Here is a 19,765-nt window from a genome sequence, read left to right as displayed (position 1 = left end):
TCCATCACTTCACTGATAATTGAGAAGAGTCTAATGGGAGTAGTAATTGGCTGGGTTGGATTTGTCCTGCTTTTTGTGTACCTGGTATACTTGGGCAGTTTTCCATATTGTCGGGTAGATACCAGTGTTGTAACTGTACTAGAACAGCTTGGCTAGGGGAGCAGCAAGTTCTGGAGCACAAGTCTTCAGTACTATTGCTGGAATGTTGTCAGGGCCTGTAGCATTTGCAACATCCAGTGTATCCTCCAACCGCTTCTAGATATCATATGGAGTGAATCGAATTGATTGAAGACTGGTATCTGTAATTCTCGGGATCACTGGAGTAGGCCAAAGTGGATCATCAATTCAGCACTTCTGGCTGAAGATTGCTATGAATGCTTCAGCCTCATGTTTTGCACTGATGTTCTGGGCTTTTCCATCATTGACGATGAGGATATTTGTGGAGTCTCCTCCTCCAATGAGTTGTTTAATTGTCCCCTGCCATTCACGACTGGATATGGCAGGACTGCAGAGCTTATATCTGATCTGTTGATTGCAGAATCGTTTAGTTCTGTCTATCACTTGCTGCTTTTGCTGCTTGGCATGCAGTTTGCTGTTTGGTGGCATTACCAGACTGATACCTCATCTACAGGTATGCCTGATGCTGCTTCTGGCAAGCCCTCCTGCACTGTCCATTGAACCATGGTTGGTCTCCTGGCGTGGTGGTAATGGTTGAGTGGAGGTTATGCCAGGTCCAGATTGTGCTGGAGTATAATTCTGTTGCTGTTGACAGCCCACAGTGCCTCATGGATGCGCAGTCTTGAGTTGCTAGATCGGTGCAAAGTCTGTCCTATTTAGCACGGTGACAGTGCCATACAACACGATGGAAGTTATTCTCAATGTGAAGGCGGGATTTTGTCTCCACAAGGACTGTGCGATGGTCACTCTTACCAATGATGTCATGGGCAGATGCAACTGCAACTGACAGATTGGTAAGGATGAAGTCATGTATGTATTTCCCTCTTATTGGTTCCCGCACCACCTGTCACAGACCCAGCCAAGCAGCTATACCACCAGTTGAGAGGAAATTTGCTGGCAACAATCCTTAAAATTAAAATCAAAGTGGTACTTTGTGATTTCAGACCACAGCTGGAATACCATGAAGAATTTGAGCCCCTTACCTAAAGCAAGGTATTGTGACATTGAACGTAATCCAGAGGAGGATCACTAGGCTGATACCAGGTATGGAGGGACTGCCTCATGAGGAGAAATTGAGTAGGTTGGGCCCGTACTCAATGGGATCTGGAATAATGAGAGGTGCCCTTGTTGAAACATGGAAGATCCTTAGGGGTTTGCCAGGGTAGGTGTGAAAGGGTTGTTTCCCTTCATGGAAGAGACAAGGGCCAGAGAGAATAATCTCAAAATAAAGGTTGCACATTTTAAGATAGAGATGTGTAATAAATCTGAGGTGTTCTTCATTAGAATGGGCAATTGAGATTAGGTCATTAAGGATATTCAAGGTTGAAGTAGATTTTTAATCAGTAAGGGAATCAAGGGTAATGGGGAATAAACAGAAAAGAGGAGTTGAGGACAATCAAATCAGGCAGAAACTCATTGAAAGGTGGAGCAGACTCAATGGGCTGAATGGCCTACTTCTTCTCTTATGTCTAATGGTCTTATGGAGGTTAAAGTAAACTTAAAAAATAACTAAATTTAAAACAGTTTGTGCATTTAATCTACGAATGCCAGTAGCAAATGCTGCCATTGTATGTATACTCAGATAATATACTTAATCTAGCCTCGAAGTAGCGTATTTTTCAAATTGAATTTTGTCTGAAATGTAGCCCATTTATCTCTCTCCCAGATTACCATATCAACATTGAAATACACTCAGATCAAAATATGTGATATCAAGGTCTCTTACTCTGCTCGCAACATCAACACTTTATTTATTTCTGCTCTGATCTCTGTGTAATTGTTATGTTGTTGCTGACCTGCTCCTTATCTGTGAATGTCTCTGTTTGGGATCCACTGAAAGTGATGCCATGGCAGACACTGTTTCTGTCTCTTTTCTCTCCAGGTTGTGGGCATTTATGAGAGACCAGTTAACTTCTGAGGCATACTGTTGCACTGATTTCCAATATTTCTCTGTGAATGGAAGTAAATATAGTTTCAATGTCAAATGATGAAAACTCTGTAAAACTGATTTACATCTGACTCTATAAATAAGAATTAAAACGTAATTTTCTTAAAAAGATTTTTAAAGTAGGTCAGGCTTTATAGGGTAGCATTTGATAAAGGCAACAGGGATTGTCACTCCAATCTTGAGAGACCTACATTTACAGATGATCTGTTGAAGTAATTGCAACTGAATTCCTCATAGGCAGTGGCAGGTCTTCCCTAGAATCAAGGTCCCTGGGGACTCACAATGGGCTTCTTCTGAGAGGAGGAGATGCTCCTGCTTTGCTTGGTTCCATTCATGTAAGTTTTCTTTTATTTTTAGCAACCTGCCAAGGTGCCAAATTGGGCTTCCCAACACTGTCAGGTGTGGGTTAAAATTGTTTTGTGTATCTATATCGTGGAAACCTGATTTGTATTTAGTAATGACACTCTTGCCAGAATCCAGAGAAAACCCCATTCACAGCCAAAAAATGTGCTGTTAAAATAGGAAGTCAACAGGAGTAGAGTCAGACAATGGAGCCATTCCTCTAGGTTAGGTTGAGAGAAAATTTTAAAATCTTACTTTGGCGCTTCAGTAGCACTCTGCATAATCACATGTAAGATGTTACTCAGAGTAAAATATCTCATATCTTCAACTTGATAATCACAATGCATGTATCATCCCATATTCTACTATCACATTTCAAAAGTATTCAGACTGTCCCAGTGAGTTGTAACTCAAATTCTGTTGAATTAAGCTTTTTAACACATTGTAATCACTAAGATGCTCAAGGCACTTGGCATGGGTTCACTGATCATTAATTGTATGATGTCTCTTTTGACTTGCAGAAAGAAGTAGATCTACCCAGCTAATGTTTTGGAGATCAGATCCACATGAGAAGACGTCACTGAATTCAATTCAAAACCAAATGCTGCAATGAGCACTCACATTGTCCTCTTACTCCTGATATTATAGATGCAACTCTGATTCATATTGACGGGATTGAGGTGTTCTGTCTTTGCTAGCTGTGAGAATACTATGCTTAATAATTTTGAACAATTGAAGCCCAGTCTCTATGTGATATGCATCTGTAACATAAAATTTACCATGTTACTGTCTCGAAGAGAGGTGGCAAGGGTGATTACTGTAGGCATTTTTCTGAGGTTGAAGCTATACACATTTTATAGAATGGTAGGGACATTAGTTTACAGATGACCTTGCTGTACCTATCCAACTAATTGTGGATGCTAGCTGTGAGTGTCTAAGATGAAAATTTGTTCCATTGCCTAGATTTAAAACTCCTTACCTTAAGGGCACAAGAAGTTATGCAAGAGATTTTAAACAGAAAATTATAAAATTTACAAGAATTGTAATGTCTTACTTTTCTCTTTAGTATAATAAGAATATTTGAAATTTAAAAACAATTATGTCAACATGTTGCTGAATTAAACAATCCTTTTGTTAACCTAAAGTTGCTTTCACAAATCATGTATAACTTAAATAGCTTTTACTGCACTGCTTTATATAATGTTCCCGACAATATTTTGTTAACAAATAATAAAATTTATTTTGATTCATACAGCTGTACAGAAAAGAATTTGCAGTGGCTTAACCAAGGACAGGAATATAAGAGTTTATGTAGTTGATTCCTGCAGAACACATTTTCTAATGAATGAGAAATATATTTTGTTTTTTCAAATTACATTTGGTCTGATCTTGGCAGTAATTTAATGGGGTTCTGCAAGATAAGATGGAATAGGTTCTTTTCCATTATGTCTAGCGAAACAAAATTATTCTGTGTAATGATTTTAAATAAATGGATCAAACCATTCTCGTATGAAACATGGCACTTAAACACACTCCTTGTCATTTGTTATGGCCCTGTATTTTTGAAAAAAATTGTTTTCATTACAACATTTCTCTTGGCGCAGACCCGTCTTGATTTCCAAAGACAGTGGTTCTGTGTAACACAATGAAATGCCGTTTGCAGAATGAAGAGAGGGATGGAGTACAACTTGAGTTGTACTCAAAGTTTTGAGTCTTCTGAAACATTTCAGCCCTGTTGCTGAGATTGCTACTATGTCCCCATTCGTATAGCAACAGCAGATTTTGATGAAAAGAACAGGAATGATCAATGAAGTAGAGTGGAAAACCATTAACTGCAGTGATTATTTTATGTACAATTGTTATAAAAGATTAGTGGAAATTTGCACATAAGTGGAAAACTGATAACATAAATTTTAGCTTGCCAAGATTGTAAAACTATTTCAATTTTCAGAAGGAACTGCAGTTTTACTTACAGGGATGTATTCTTGGCAAGACATTTTCTACAACCCCATTTATATTATATAATTTTTGATCATTTTAAAAGATATATATTAGGAGTTGAAAGAGGTTGTGGTGGAAAATATTCCAGTTCTCATAACTGTAAAATAAATTTAACATGCCAAGAGTTAATGGACCACTCATTCTCACTACAATGTTCTGTTGCCAACATCATGAGATTATTTGTTATTCATCTGTAGACAAGACTGCCAGTTTTGTTTCACTATTGAATTCTGGATTTTATAAGGAAAGAATGGAAGATTTTAATTTCTGGACTTGTATTATCAATAAAAACACAAATCCGAGCTTATTCTGGAGTGTTTCCAAGTTTTTTTTTTCTTTTTGGAATAGAAAAGAAAAGCATTTATACTCTGAAAGAACAGAAATCCTGGTTGAAGCTTGTTTGTTCTAGGGAAGATTTCTGAGGAAATTGTTATACTTAGTTATTTTCTAATCTTAAAGCTCTTTGCTCATTGTGTTTTTACAAATTGTTTATGTAAACATAATATTGTTTCTTCTTTGAGAATGAGCCCAAGTGCAATCAGCAAACTGACACACTGACTTAGAAAAGTAGTAAACAGAGAGACCTTCCTGGCAATCCTGTAATTAAATATATATTACTCAAACAACTTACTTTGAATTTCAATTGTTTTTTCCAGAGAAGCTACAGCATTGGCGTTTGGCTTCTGAAGCTGAACTTCTTGGGGAAGAGGCTCCAGCTGTAAAGATTCAAATAACTTTGTGATAAGATGAGTTAATTTGCTGTTTAAAAATGAACTCCCCCTCAGACATTTTCCTGTGACTTTCTAACCCCTTTCCAACCTGTAGCCTTTTGATGAGAAGAGTTCCAGTGTACCCTACTGGAGATGACTTTGAGTACTTTTCAGCTCTTTTTATTAACTGTTTAATTATCTACAAAGGTTTAAAGTGCATGAATATTTACTGAAATTGTGCTCGTTTATCATAAAAGTATCTAAACTGCTTCTCTTGACATCTGTAATGTTTAATTAAACAAAGGTCAAATGTTTCTGATTGAACTATTAATTTTTAGCTAAAGAAATTTGATACTTTTATTTTTTTCATCACCCTTTCTAACTTCTTCTCCCCTAGTTTTTAGTAGAATAGTGCTGTTGTACCTCACTGGCTGTGTTGTTCCAGGAAAACTACAGTGAGTTCCTTTAATCAGCTTGGAATCCATTGAACATCTTCAGTTTTGACATTATCACACTCTACTGTTAAAGTAACTTCACAGTGTGCTATTTACATTTTATACATAACTGAACAGTGTAGCTTTCTGTGAAACTACTAGTTCCAGAGACTAAAATATTTTAAATGATCAGTTAAACATAAAGTACGTTGACACTATTGTCCCTGCCCACACCACACACTCCATTCCCTCACCAATTATTCCATCTGCTCTCCATGCCTACATTCTTTGCATTAAACAGACCTCTTGCAAACTCGGTTTCTTATTTGACCCTGAGATAAGCTCCTGAACCTATATCTTCTCAATCACACTCCCCGATTTCACCTCTGCTGCCCGTATCCTAACCTGCACCAATGGCTGCTCTCCATTCTTCATGTGCTCCCTGTCTACCACCTCATCCAATTTATAATTCTCATCAAAGTCTTCAAGCATTTCATGACATTTTCATCATTACCAACTTCTCCCGTATCTCTGCATCAAGTCCCCAGCCCTGCAACTTATCAAAGAGATTTTCATGCTTTACTGCTCCATCTCTCTCATTGTTATCATTTAAGAGTTTTCTTACAACTTACACTTGACTAATTATTTTTAGTCACTCCTCCAATTTTCCTTTGTTTTTGTTCAGTGTGAATTAAAATGTACAATGTCGTTCACACGTTTTGGAGTGGCAACATTTGGCTTTGGTCCCTGCCAGAATGGAGAGTATTTTTGGGTCAGAAACTCAATATAGAGACAGACAGGTTTAGTAAGAGGTATTTGCCTATTGCTTGCCCTAGTAATCAAGGAGACATGTCCATTCTGTCACAGGAAGGATTTCTGTGTGGCCTCAGCTCACCAACACTTGGATTTTTGAACATTGTTTATATTTAGTGGCTGTTTTTTCCTCATGGAATATTGAGGTACTTACTTTCCTTTGATCTGGTTAAGGCTTAATTGAGTGGGAATGAATGGGATAATCTTCTTGCATCAATACCATTTGCAAGGCATTTTAATAGTGTGTAATTATTCAGAAAGGCGTGGATATACTGTCTACAATTTTCCACCCACTGGTGCAAAATTTTGGAAAGTCTTTTGCCCACATGCTCAGATAATAGCTTTCCACTTCACCAAGACCACCTCCACATTAACACTCTCTGCACTATTCAATCCATGAATTCAAACTCATTGGCCCAGGATTTGCCTTTCTCTAGTTCAGAAGTCAGCTAGTCCATTCAACATTGTGGTATCTGCGCTAGTGGGGTGTCAGGGAGATTTGTATTCCATCTTCAGTTTGTTTGTTGAATGCTAATGAAGTCCAGCCTTCAAAGTGGCTGCTGATTTGGTGGGAAGAAAGAGGGACAGCTGTTTGCTGTCTCTAACTGAATGATCAAGATCTGTAGCAGGAGGAAATTTCCTGATGTTGGTCCAACAAACCCAACAAATAAGAAAGGCTGCATCCAACTCAGCTCTAGAAGGACTGTAAAAAAAAGAAAAGGGTCACATCACTGTCATTTTGGCGTTGAGGATATATAAAGCTCTGTGAACCTGGCATTTACTTTATTAACAGTTGCTACTGCTTATCTGTTCTTTTTAATAGATTGTCCTCTAGTTTAGGGCTGGGACTGTAGTATGAGAGAATGATTTACAAAATCTAGAGGCTATGATAAGACTTGTATCATATCCAGTGTGCTAAATACAGTAACAGGGGTATTATTTGACATCTGGGCAATGCCATACTACAGATATTGTCCTCGGAAGGTTGAACAGTAGTTCATTGTGACTAAGAGCTTGATTACAGAGTAGTCCTTTATGCAGATTACATATACAAATCTGACTAAAACCCAAAAATATAACATTGACCTTTGAAATTGTGTAATATCTGTGAAATTGAATCTATTGAAATAGAAATACATTAACTTCATAGCAAGTTAATTTGTACCATTTTTATCGCTGAGTATATTTTAGTTATGGACAACCAGCCTAGTTTATAAAACACCTTGAATATACAATTTATTGGATTCTTTATTGCTGCACAGAAGACCCCTGTTCCTACTTTTGAAAAACATCAAAGCAAGTGAAAGAACCATTGCTCAGTAGCCGCAGAAACTTGATAAGTTTTGCCTGCCTTGTTTGGAGTTAAGAAACTTTGAGTCAGATTCTTTAAACCGGATAATAAGAAAAAAAAAGGAATAATTCTTTTGATAAGAATAACTCCAGTGAGCTATGATTTAAAATGTCATGGATAGAAGCAAAAATGTATTTAAAATTTTTTTAGCATGAAACACTCTGAAAGAGATTTTTGCAGAAGGTAGTCAGGTACTACTGTCAAAAACACATTGTCCTTAATGTGCTTTAGAATAAAATAACATCATGACTGCCAGGCTTGTCAGCAGGTTAGCACTCCGAATTGATATAATTCATTTAGTCCTCTTTTAGCTTTTCGAGTGTCTCAATTTTAACACTAATCAGTTGAAGAGTTTAAGTTATAAGCGTCAAAGGTTAGGTTGTTGCACAACAATTGCTGAATCTTAATAAGTAAAAATGAGATACAGTTATTAGATAAAGTACAGATACAAAAGTAAGATTAAAAGTAGATTCAGATAAAAGATACTTTTAAAGATGAAAGTCAGCTCAGTCCATTATCATCGCAGGCTAGTTACTTGTTTGAAGATTTCCATTTATGAGATAAAGGATTTGAAGACCTGAATGCTGAAGTCAGCAGCTGCAATGGCTTCTGCAGTTGAACATTTGAAGGCTGTTTGAGCGTTGGACTCAGTAAATAGATCAAGCTTTGACAGAGAAGCAAGATATTACCAGTACCTCACTAATTCTATGCTCAGGGCTCTTGAAGATTGCTTGGATTCTTGGGCGAAATGGTGTCTGATTTCTGAAATCGTTTCTTATTGGAGTTGAGAACTCCTTTTTGTTATGCCGTCTTCCAGATCTTCCTCAGGATTTCTGCTTAAAAGCCTATACAGATCAAACTTCAGATGGCTGCTATGTTAACTACTGATGAATCATTGTCCCATCAACAAAGTCAATTATATCTGATTTCCAAGAGAAGAGAAAAATCCTCATTAAGCGTCTCAAAAGTGTAGTATAAGGCAAACTGTCTCTGAAGAGTCACCTCCGGGATACAAAGGACAGTTCCTGTGAGGGACAAATGAGCGTTTTTCTGTGTCCTCTGAGTATGCGTATGTTCTCCAGAGGGTATATAATGTTTCAGTGATTATTTATAATATTAACAGCATGTAGCTCATTTGTACTTAATTTTATGTTGGGCCTGTCAGTCTCACAAGAGACAATCATGTATTACAGAAGTAATGTAGATGGCTACAAAGTAATGCATAATTAACCATTTATTGTTTATCAAGAGTGAGCATCAATTCTACCCATGGGTTTGGATGGCAGCTTTCCCCACGTGGTATCAATAACATATACTGATTCTAACAAGAAGGATTGGCTGCAGTGAACATACAGAAGGCAATCTAGTTGGATCCAGCAGAAACTGATTGATACAAATGGTGACAGCAATGGGCACCTGAGGATTTCATTCAGCTGCACTGAATGAGACAGTGGGCACCAATTTCCCGTAAAATGGGGACACACTGCAAAAAATTAAGTTCTACAAAACCACAGTGATCCAAGGAGAAGAAACAAGGATTAAAATACCAGTCAGAAAATGGTGAGTGTATATTTAAATATGCAGCAGCTTCAGAGCACACAGAGGTAGTCAGGGGAAATGCTGGCATGATGTTAATGTCACTACATCAGTTATTCAGAGACTCAGGCTAATGCCACGCTAATTGGCGCAATTAAACTCAGTTTATTAATATGGACAGCAAAGCTAGTCTCAGTGATGGTGACCATGAAACTATCATTGACTGCTGTAAAAACCCATCTAATGCCCTTTAGGAATGAATTTAGCATTCCTACTAGGCTTTGTCTACAATGTGCTTCCAGACTCAAAAGAAAGTGGATCACTTTTAATTGATTTCAAATTAACCTGTTGGAATGTAACCAGGTGGCGTGTGACTTCTGACTTTGTCCATCCTAGTCCAACACCAGCACCTCCCCATCACTCTGAACTGAACTCTACAGAGACCTCTCAGGCCACTCAGTTCAAGGTCATTTAGGATGGGCTAACAAATGAAGTCATTGCCAGTGATGTCAATATCCTGCCAAAGAATTAAAATAAAAATCTCTGTGAATGCAGCAGCTAGTGGTTAAAATGATTGCTGAAGCAATAGCAGTGCTCGGAGAAACTTGAAACAGAAATATTGAAGAAGATGGGGAAGACAATGGAGAGTCTTATCAGAGCTGCAAGGGGAAATATCTGAATCATAGACCCTGGATATAGAACAAGATATTGCAATAACAAGGTGTAGAGCTGGGTGAACACTGCAGGCCAAGCAGCATCAGAGGAGCAGGAAAGGTGATGTTTCAGGCCGAGGCCCTTCTTCAGAAATGATTTCTTAAAGGGAGAATGAATGTTCGTACATTTAAGAAAACATGCATAATCTGAAAAGCTAACAGAAGACTTAAATCACTATATTAAACAAATCAGCAAAAAACATCGGATTATTTAAAATTACTGGGAAAATTGGTGGAAAACAGCTTTGCAATAAAGGAAATGCTTTATGAAAATCATTAAAATAGCAGTATAATTTACCTAATCATAATGAAAATTTAAAGGCAGAAGAGTTTACTGAAGAATATAGTGTTTTGAGGGGCATTCTTTTGTTGGTTAACTGCATTGACTGCTTTAAGACACAAGTTCAGCACAACACTTTTTCAATGTAAGATGTGGAAAAAGGCTCGGAGAAGAATCACGCAGGGTGCGAATCTTCCATAGAGTTAAAAAAAGCACCTAAAATCACAAAGGAGTAACAGAGTGAAATCCCAGTCTTTCATTCTTAGGGAGAAAATAATAAGAATACAGTGGGTGTCAAGATAGTAGGAACTGCCGATGCTGGAGAATGTGAGATAACACGGTGTCGAGCTGGATGAACACAACAGGCCAAGCAGCATCAGAGGATCAGGAAAGCTGATGTTTCAGGTTGAGACTCTTCTGAAGAAATGGGGGAGGGGAAGGGGATTCTGAAATAAATAGGGAGGGGGAGGTGGATAGAAGATGGATAAAAGAGAAGAAAGGTGGAGAGGAGACAGACAGGTCAAAGAGGTGGGGTTGGAGCCAGTAAAGGTGAATGTAGGTGGGGAGTTAGGGAGGGGATAGGTCAGTCCAGGGAGGATGGACAGGTGAAGGAGGCGGGATGAGGTTAGTGGGTAGGAGATGGGGGTGGGGCTGGAAGTGAGAGGAATGGTTAGAAAGCCAAGGGCGGGCTGGGCTAGTTTTGGGATGCAGTTGGGGGAGGGGAGATTTTGAAGCTTGTGAAGTCCATATTGATACCATTGGGCTGCAGGGTTCCAAAGCAAAATATGAGATGCTGTTCCTGCAGCTTTGGGTGGCATCATTGTAGCAATGCAGGAGGCCCAGGATGGACATGTCATCCAAGGAGTGAGTGGGGGAGTCGAAATGGTTTGCGACTGGGAGGTGTAGGTGTTTGTTGCAAACTGAGCGTTCCGCAAAGCGGTCCCCAAGACCCCTCTTGGTTTCCCGGATGTAGAGGAGGCCACAACGGGAACAGCGGATCCAATATACAATATTAGCAGATGTGCAGGTGAACATCTGTTTGATGTGGAAAGTCTTCTAGGGACCTGGGATGGTGGTGAGGAGGGAGGTGTGGGGGCAGGTGTAGCACTTCCTGCAGTTGCAGGGAAAATTGCCAGGTGTGGTGGGGTCGGAGGGGAGTGTGGAGTGGACAAGGAAGTCACAGAGAGACTGATCCCTCTGGAAAGCAGATAAGGGTGGAGAGGGAAAAATGTCTTTGGTAGTGGGGTCAGATTACAGATTGTGGAAGTTTTGGAGGATGATGCGTTGGATTTGGAGGTTATTGCTGTGGTATGTGAGGATGAGGGCGATTCTGTTTTGGTTGTTATTGCGGGGAGGGGGTGTGAGGGATGAGTTGCGGGAAATGTGAGAGACATGGTCGAGGGCATTTTCAACCACTGTGGAGGGAAAGATGCGGTCCTAGAAAAACGAGGACATCTGGGATGTCCAGGAGTAGAATGCCTCATCTCGGAAGCAGATGCAGTGGAAGCAAAGGAATTGGGAATAGGGGATGGCCTTTTTGCAGGAAGGTGGGTAAGTGGAGGTATATTCTAGGTAGCTCTGGGAGTCAGTTGGCTTGAAGTGGATATTGGTTTCCGGGTTGATGTTAGAGATGGAGACAGAGAGGTCCAGGAAGGAGAGAGAGGGATCAGAGATGGTCCAGTTGAACTTAAGGTTGGGGTGGAAGGTGTTAGTGAAGTGGATGAACTGTTTGAGCTCTTCGTGGGAGCACGAGGCGGCACCAATAGTCATCAATGTAATGGAGGAAGAGGTGGGGCATAGGGCCAGTTTAGCTTTGGAAGAGGGATCGTTTCATATATCTGACAAAGAGGCAGGCATAGTTTGGGCCCATGCGGGTAACCATGGCCACCTTCTTTGTCTGTAGGAAGTGGGAGAAATCAAAAGAGAAGTGGTTGAGGGTGAGGACTAGTACGGCTCGGCAGATGAGGGTGTCAGTGGAGGGGGACTGGTCAGGTCTGTGGGACAGGAAGAAGAAGAGAGCCTTTAGGCCATCTGCATGGGGAACCCAGGTGTACAGGAACTGGATGTCCATGGTAAAGATGAGGTTTTGGGTACCAGGAAAGTGGAAGATTTGGAGGAGGTGGAGGGCATGGGTGGTGTCACGGATGTAGTTAGGGAGTTCCTGGACCAAGGGAGAGAAGATGGAGCTGAGATAGGTGGAGATAAGTTCGGTGGGGCAGGAGCAGGCAGAGACAATGGGTTGACCAGGGCATTCAGGTTTTGGGTTTTGGGAAGGAGATAGAAACGGGTGGTGCGGCGTTGGGGAATGATGAGGTTAGAGGCTGTGGGTGGGTGTTCACCTGAAGTGATGAGGTTGTGGATGGTTTGTGAGATGATGGTCTGGTGGTCAGGGGTGGGGTCATGATCAAGGGGCTGTTAGGAGGAGGCGTCAGAGAGTACCCGCATGCATACCCTTATGATAGGGAAAATTCGTGACAAGTAAAACAGAGTGGGTATCTGGTATGGAGCAGCTCACTGAATGCCTGTCCTGACCACCACGCAACTGCTTCTTCAGAGCAATGTTCTTGCATGCTCCATGCTCACCGTCCTCCCCACCCTTTTACCAAAACAAGTCCACATTAGCAAATCACTCGCCTCAAACCCGCCTGCTCTTAGATCGATGTTAACACCATGCCAGTCTTCAATACTTTATTTTGGACCTGACAGACACTGATTACTTCCAAGCCTCAGCTAGGTCTCTTTGCAGCAAGCACACGATGGTCACATGCTCCTTATGGCTCTAACTTGCTTTTTAGTGTTCACGCACTTTTGCATTTACTTGAGGCTGTCATCCTCAGTGTGCTTCCCAATTCTCTCTTGGTGCACTGTGAGTTAAACACTGAGTTGCAGCCTGTTAAGTCTCTGTGCTTAGCACAGAACAGGCAGGCAGCTAGTGATGTTGGACAGCTCTGAATAATCAGTCTATCCATTAGACAGAGGGTGAAAATGTCATTGTACAGAACTATGCTACAAGAGGATCAAAGCTGACTCATTTCCTAGCCGACTATATGGCAAACACACTGCATGTGCTTCAAGCAAATGACAATACGTGAGAGTCAATGAGCATCAGTCCTTTGTTTGGCAAAGGAGGACAGGCAGTCAGTGAGGGAACATTGCCATGGTTCAGTCAAGGGACTCATTCAATTACACTACAGTTGGTTGCTCACGATTAGTCCTTCACATCACGTGCTAGTAGTCCGAGGATTACACATGGGACAATTGGGTTGCTGTTGAGATATCATTTGTGGATTAGGCCATTTTCTTCCCTGTGATAACATAAAAAGAAGGGCAGAAAATGATGGGACTGTATTGATAAGAACTTCGTGGTGATAAAGGAGCAGGAGAAATGGTGAGAAGTGCCCAGCAATTGAGTAGAAAATGAAGAGTCAGGAAGGGCTAGAAGGAAGATAAAATGGGTGTGGGCCCTTGAATGAGCATGACGTATTCAGTACTGAGAGTTGTACTCCGTGAATACTGGTGAGAAGTGCGTGCAATGATAGAATTAAAGTGAGTGTTAACCCTCAAAGCTTGGGGCAGTGAGAGAAGATAGTGGCACTTAAACTTGTGAAATGCAAAAAGTCATTGATCTTTTTGTGGTATTCTGTTGCAATTTATAGAGTCATATTGGAGTTAGAATCCCTACATTGTGGAAACAGGCCCTTCAGCCGAAAAAGTCCACACTGGACCTCAGTGTATCCCACCCAGACCCATTCCCCTATAACCCACCTAAGCTACACATCTTGAACACTATGGCAATTTAGCGTGGCCAATCCACCTAAGCTGCACATCTTTGGAGTGTGGGAAGAAACCAGAGGAAACCCACACAGACATGGGGAGATTATGCAAACTCCTTACAGACAGACACCTAAGGCTGGAATCAAACCCAGGTCCCTGGTGCTGTGAGGCAGCAGCATTAACCACTGTGCCACCATACTGCCACACAGTCATGCACTGTGGAAACAGACCCTTCGGTCCAACACCAGTTCATGCTAAACATACTACCAAACTAAACTCGTCCCAGCTGGCTGCGCTTGGCGCACATTCCCCCAAATCTTTCCTATTCATGAACCTACCCAACTGTCTTTTAAACTTTGTAATTGCACCTGCATCCACCACTGTCTCTGGCAGTTCAATCTATATATGAACCATCTAAACACAGTGGCTCAGTGGTTAGCATTACTGCCTCACAGTGCCAGGAACCCAGGTTTAATTCTGGCCTTGGGCAAATGTCTGTGTGGCGTTTGATCATTTTCTCTGTGTCTGCATGGGTTTCCTTCAGGTTCTACTGTTTACTCCCACAGTCCAAAGATGTGCAGGTAGGGTGGACTGGCCATGCTAAATTGTCCATAATGTGCAGGTGGGTTAGCCATGGGAAATGTGGGCCTGCAGGGATTGGGTGGGATGGTCATTGGAGAATCAGTGTATACTTGATGGGCTGAATGGCTTACTTCCACATTGTAGGGCTTCTATGATCTCTGTGCAAAAATGTTGCCCTTCATATCCTTCTTAAATTTTTCTCCCCTTATCTTAAAAATATGCCCCTGAGTTTTGAACTCCCCTACCCTGGGGAAAAGACCCTTGTCATTCACCTCATCTATGTCCCTCATGACTTTACAAACCTGAATAAGTTCACCCCTCCACCTTCTGTCCCTGATTATGCAATCTAAAACACCAAAAGCAAAATTAGCTCCATCTATTACAAAGATTAAGAATCCCTACAATATTTTTCAAGTAAGTCAGTGAAAAAGGAAAAAAAAACAGCATCACAATAAATGTGGGGTAAGCTGCTACCAACCTCCAAGGAGATTTAAAATCAAAAGCATTTTGGACAAGGAATTAAACTGGATTTTATAGGATAAGACAATGCTTGTGGTTTAGAATTGTTCCAACCTTACAGGAGAAGCCCAGAGAAGAATAAGTGCAAGCTACTTTTTTTAATGTCAGTCCGTTATTTTAAGACTGAGTTCAATTCTGGTCTCCTTGCTATAGGAAGAATGTTGTGAAACAAGAAAGAGTGTAGCAAAGATTTACCAGGATGTTGCCAGGGTTGGAGGGTTTCAGCTATAGGGAGAAGTTGAATAGGCTGGGGCTATTTTCCCTGGAGCGACGGAGGCTGAGAGGTGACCTTGGAGAGATTTATAAAATCATAAGGGGCATGGATAGGCGAATCGTCAAAGTCTTTTTCCTGGGGTAAAGGAGTCCAAAACCAGACAGAACAGTTTAAGGTGAGAGGGGAAAGATTTCAAAGGGACCTGAGGGGCAACGTTTTCACGCTGAGGGTAGTGTCGTGTGGAATGAGCTGCTAGAGGAAGTGATGGAGGCTGGTATAATTACAACATTTCAAAGGTATTTGGAATGGTATATGAATAGGAAGGATTTAGAGGGATATGGGTCAAATACTAGCAAATGGGACTAGATTAATTTAGAATATCTGGCCAGCATGGACAAGTTCGACTGGAGGGTCTGTTTCTGAGCTGTACAGCTCAATTGCTATGACTCTAAGACAACGTAATTTAACCTTTGACAATACATTTGACAATTACTTTACTTTAGGTCGCAAACATGTCATGGAAAGAATAAGGTTTAGTCAAAAGATAAAGCTTCCAGGAAAACCTATTGACAATTTTGTCATGTTGTCTTTGTGCACTATCAGAACTTTGTGTGATTCTGGTCATTTATAACCCAAATTAATTTGAAGCAGTGTATTGTCAAAATTTCCAATCCATCTCTTTCACATATTTCGCAAATAAAAGAGGATATCCTACTGGAAAGAACTATTGAAATGGGAACAGAATGTTAGCCTAGCTCAAGAATTTCATCAGATTTCATCCTTTCTGAAGTATAAAAAAGAAATCATATGATAGACTGAAAGAAGTGTCTAAATCAGTTGATGTCAGATATTAAAAGCACCCAAATATGGCATTAAAAATGACAATCATACTGTTCAGTGCCACAACCTTTACACCATAACCAATGGGATTTAGTGGTTGACTCTTGTTAGAGTCAATTTATCTTTTTGGAAGAAGCAGTGCCAATCAGATTTACTGTCCATGATTGAAATAGATAAAATGATGATATTATCCAAAAGAATAGGAGCAAGAATCGAAGGATCACAAGTGAGTCTACCTCATTACAGTGTCAAGTGGAGAAAATTAATTCTTTCAGAAACACAATGAAACTCTTTGTCAAGATTTGTGGAAATAAAGATACTCTAATGAAACAAATGTTCAACAGTAACACTGATACCAGAGGATACCCTCAGTAAATAACTTCTGAAATAAAAGATCTGCAATGGTTCTTTAACAAAATTTACCCGGAAAAGTTCATCCTCTACAAAGGACATTCACAAAACTGAAGATTCGCCAAGGCTCCAGTATAGCAACAAACTGTACCTGAATATTTCGATCCCAAGCAGCATACTTTAAACCTAAAGAAGCCGTCAGTCATTTTTAAAGCCAGAGTTCTTGGGGAGACTTTTGCTGATAAATCTACTTCCTTGAAATGACTATATGGAGAATTTAATAACTAGAAAAAGCTTTTGTCAAGGACAGGGTGCAGGGTAATGCTTTACAAGATGATCTGTACATGAAAGCATTGACTGACATCTCACAATAGGTCCCACCCATAAGGATATAAAGGACTAGTTCTTGGAGTAGCTAACCAGAGTTGTGTACAGTGTACAAATTCTGCATGGGTTCATTAGAAGGTTTGTCTTGTTTCAATGACTATTCTTAGCGTTATGTAGCTAAAGCAGTAATGTTTAATCTTGATTTGAGCCCGATAACATAAATGGTTCCTTTTATTGTTGGTCTTGACGTTACATTCTGCTGGTCTGCTTTTTATGGTTGAAATGAATCAACAGAAAAAAATCAACCTGTGATATTTGGCTGTCATGTTTTGTAAATGTCATGTCTATATAAAGAAGTCAAATTTGCCTATTATATACATAATATAGCAATATTGCATGGTTGTGAAGAGCACCCACCTATATTGCATGGAATGGACTATTCAGCCCGTTCAGCTGTTCTACCGTACAATCAGAATAATAGCTGATGCTTACATCAATTGCAGATATGCAGTATAGATATGTATCTCTTGATAGCCTGACCAAATAAAAATCTATAAATATAAATCTTGGAAATTTCAATTAATGCTGCAACAATATTCATTTGTGTAAGAAAATTCCAAATTTCCTCTGCTCTGACATGGTTAGAAAGCATGTGAGTGAATCAATACCATCAAATATATACAGAAGTATACATTATTTAAAGGCACTGCTTAAAAATAATTCATTGACCTTTACAAGATTGAATCAAGAAAACATTTTAGAATGTTAAATCCTGAAAAACTGCTGGCATGAATAACTTGCTGCTCAACCAAGGACTCTGTATGGGATAGGAAACTGAAGTACAGTCCTAGTACATGGGAGGATGACAGTAGGGAGGACATGGACAGGATCTCACCGTCACAGGAGTGTGCTGGCAGACAGCATGCTGGATTGAAGTGTGTCTACTTCAACATCAGGAGTATCCAGAATAAGTAGGTGAGCTTGCAGCATGGATAGGTACCTGGGACTTTGATGTTGTGGCCATTTCGGAGACATGGATAAAGCAGGGTCAGGAATGGATGTTGCAGGTTCCAGGGTTTGGATCTTTCATTCAGATCAGGGAAGGTGGTAAAACAGGGAGGTTGGGAGGGGGGGTTGCAGGTGTGGCTTTGTTAGTCAAGGACAGTATAACGGTAGCTGAAAAAACTTTTGATGAGGACTCGTCTACTGAGGTGGTAGGGCGGAAGTCAGAAACAGAAGAGGAGAGGTAACACTGCTGGGAGTTTTTTATAGACCTCCGCAAAGTTCCAGGGATGTGGAGGAGAGGATTGGCAAAACTATTCTGGGCAGGAGTGAAAGGAACAGGGTGGTCATTATGGGAGACTTTAACTTCCCTAACATTGACTGGAAATGCTACAACTCTAGTACGTCAGATGGATCAGTTTTTGTCCAAAGTGAGCAGGAGGGTTTCCTGACACAGTATGTTGAAGGGCCAACAAGAGGGGAGGCCACACTGGACTTGGGACTTGGTAATGAGCCAGGCCAGGTGTTTGATTTAGTGGTAGGTGAGCACTTTGGAGAGAGTGACCATAATTCAGTTGTGTTTAGTTTAGCGCTGGAAAGGGATAGGAACATGCCACAGGGCAAGAGTTATAGATGGGGGAAGGGCAATTATAATGCCATTAGGTAAGACTTAGGAGGCATAGAATGGGTTAGCAAAATGCAGGGAATGGGGGCAATCGAAATGTGGAGCTGGTTTAAGGAACAGATATTGCGTGTCCTTGATAGATATGTCCCTGTCAGGTAGGAAGGAAGTGATAAGGTAAGGGAACTAAAGTTTGCTAAAGAAATTGTATCTCTTGTTAAGCGGAAGAGGGAGGCTTATGTGGCAATGAGACAAGATGGTTCAGATGAGACAATGGAGAGTTACAGATTAGCAAGGAAGGATTTAAAGACAGAGTTAAGAAGAGCAAGGAGGGGAAATGAGCAGACATTAGAAGGTAGAAGAAAGGAGAACCCTGAAGCTTTCTATAGGTATGTGAGGAATAAGAGGCTGACTAGGGTAGGAATAGGGCCTGTCAAAGACAGAAGTGGGAAGTTGTGTGTGGACCCTGTAGAGATCGGAGAGGTGCTAAATGATTATTTCTCATCTGTTTTCACTGAGGAACAGGAGAATATTGTAGAGGAGATGACTGAGTTACGGGCTACTAGAATTGAAAGGTTAGGAAGGAGGAGATGTTGTAATTCTAGAAGGTGTGAAGGTAGATAAATCCCCTGGGCCAGATGGGATTTTTCTGATGATTCTCTGGGAAGCAAGGGAGGAGGTGGCGGAGACTTTGGCCTTGATCTTTGAGTCCTCATTGTCTACAGGTTTAGTACCAGAGGACTGGAGGATTGCAAATGTTGTGCCCGTGTTCAAGAAGGGCAGTAGGGGTGACCCAGGTAATTATAGACCTGTGAGCGTTATGTCTGTTGTAGGAAAGGTTTTGGAAAGGATTATAAGAGATAGGATTTATAATCATCTAGCAAACAACAATTTGATTGGAGATAGTCAGCATGGATTCGTCAAGGGCAGGTCGTGTCTCACAAACCTCACTGAGTTTTAGAGAAGGTAACCAAGCATGTGGATGAGGGTAGGGCAGTTGATATGGTGTACATGGACTTCAGTAAAGCTTTTGATAAGGCTCCACATGGTAGGCTATTGGAAAAAATACAGAGGCATGGGATTGAGGGAGATTTAGCAGTTTGGATTAGAAACTGGCTTTCTGTAAGAAGGCAACGGGTGGTGGTTGATGGAAAATATTCAGCCTGGAGTCAGGTCACTGGTGGTGTGGTTAAAGGATCTGTTTTGGGACCACTGCTGTTTGTCATTTT

At 40.6% G+C, this 19,765-nt stretch overlaps 1 protein-coding gene across 1 annotated transcript in view; it reads right to left on the bottom strand.

The window, feature by feature from the left end:
- LOC125447373 (histone deacetylase 9-like) overlaps nt 1-19,765 on the bottom strand; it is a 737,956-nt gene that overhangs the window by 14,703 nt on the left and 703,488 nt on the right. Inside the window, exons 27-28 of the mRNA XM_059654559.1 lie at nt 5,100-5,184; nt 1,974-2,127 (exon numbers count right to left, since the gene is read on the bottom strand). Of these exons, the coding sequence (XP_059510542.1) occupies nt 1,974-2,127; nt 5,100-5,184 (239 nt within the window). The remainder of the gene's footprint in view (nt 1-1,973; nt 2,128-5,099; nt 5,185-19,765) is intronic.

The sequence above is a fragment of the Stegostoma tigrinum genome, chromosome 2 (genome assembly GCF_030684315.1).
Source record: "Stegostoma tigrinum isolate sSteTig4 chromosome 2, sSteTig4.hap1, whole genome shotgun sequence".
Classification (NCBI taxonomy): Eukaryota; Metazoa; Chordata; class Chondrichthyes; order Orectolobiformes; family Stegostomatidae; genus Stegostoma; species Stegostoma tigrinum.
The sequence above is the reverse complement of the archived record's forward strand: the minus strand, read 5'-3'. Positions and strand labels throughout refer to the sequence as shown.